This window comes from Otolemur garnettii, unplaced genomic scaffold, assembly GCF_000181295.1.
Source record: "Otolemur garnettii isolate 467f Iridium unplaced genomic scaffold, OtoGar3 scaffold00432, whole genome shotgun sequence".
Classification (NCBI taxonomy): domain Eukaryota; kingdom Metazoa; phylum Chordata; class Mammalia; order Primates; family Galagidae; genus Otolemur; species Otolemur garnettii.
Genome location: NW_003852827.1, coordinates 7,741 through 8,828, shown reverse-complemented (window position 1 = coordinate 8,828; position 1,088 = coordinate 7,741). Strand labels below are relative to the sequence as shown.

Below are 1,088 nucleotides of genomic sequence, written 5' to 3'. Positions count from 1 at the left end.
GTCCCCATACCTAAAGTTAAAATATTTAGAATAGTACTTAAATGGAAAAGAAGGTCACATAGAAGATCAGCAGGGTGTGATATAATTTTGAAATACAAAACTGTCTATTGGAAATTTATAATGTAAAAGAAAAGCAAAATTTACTTGACATATAATAAAGCATTTTTTGATGTGTTTTGCTGCTCTCTCAGTTTTATATTACTATTCTTCCCATTTTTACCACATCCAGAATATTCTGGATGTTTTGTAAAAGAGTGTGTAGGTAAGATGGGCCTGTATGAAACCTAATATGCAAGAAATACTTGCCTAATGAATGAAAGCGAATGTAGTATTAGTAATTCTGTTCTTACTCATTTTGTGAAAGGAACAGAAATGTTGATGCTTTGAATTCCTTCATATTTTAATTAAAAATTATTAAGGATCAATCTTATCTCTTTCTTTCTAATTTAGGGACAAAGTAATTCCTAACAAAGTGGGGACATATTGTATCCAGTTTTTTTTTATGATGGATAAAGCAAATATTCTCAACAGTGAACAGGTTTGCTTGTTTTCTTTACAGTCCACAGTTTACTGTACATTTTCTTGCTTAGCTGATGAATGAAATGTTTTATTAAAAGTGAATTAATTGTTGGATGCAAAGTATAAATAATTCAATTTTCAGGAAAATTAGAATAGAATATATTTTAATGTGTTTGGTAATTTGACCTGATGCAGAAGTTACTTTTCCATCTCTCTTTTCATCAAAGACTCAGTAAGCATTTTAGTGTATGGCATGGTAGAGTTGCTCATGTCAGCTGTACATAAAAAGTTTCACGTAATAACATTTAAATTATTAAAATTCTGGTTAGTGAAGTTCAAGGTAGGTTTAACATACATCATCTCCATTTAATATTGTCAGTGTACTGAATTTTTAAAAATCACCTATATTTTTTAATGCCACTAAATTTGTTCTTAGGTGGTTATAAACATTCAGAAATTAATCTGACCTGCCTTTTATCCTGAATTTTAAAAGTAAGTTGATTACTTTTAAGGTTTTAATGGAAATAAGCTTTAGAAGGTAACATTTAATTTCATTTAGTATATGCCAT

General features: G+C 28.8%; 1 protein-coding gene across 1 annotated transcript in view; it reads left to right on the top strand.

The window, feature by feature from the left end:
- LOC100950196 (structural maintenance of chromosomes flexible hinge domain-containing protein 1-like) overlaps nucleotides 1-601 on the top strand; it is a gene marked incomplete at its 5' end in the record, with an annotated part of 93,201 nt that extends 92,600 nt beyond the window's left edge. The window contains 1 exon segment of the mRNA XM_023509146.1: nucleotides 451-601. Coding sequence (XP_023364914.1) covers nucleotides 451-601 — 151 coding nt within the window.
- Nucleotides 602-1,088: the final 487 nt, after the last annotated feature.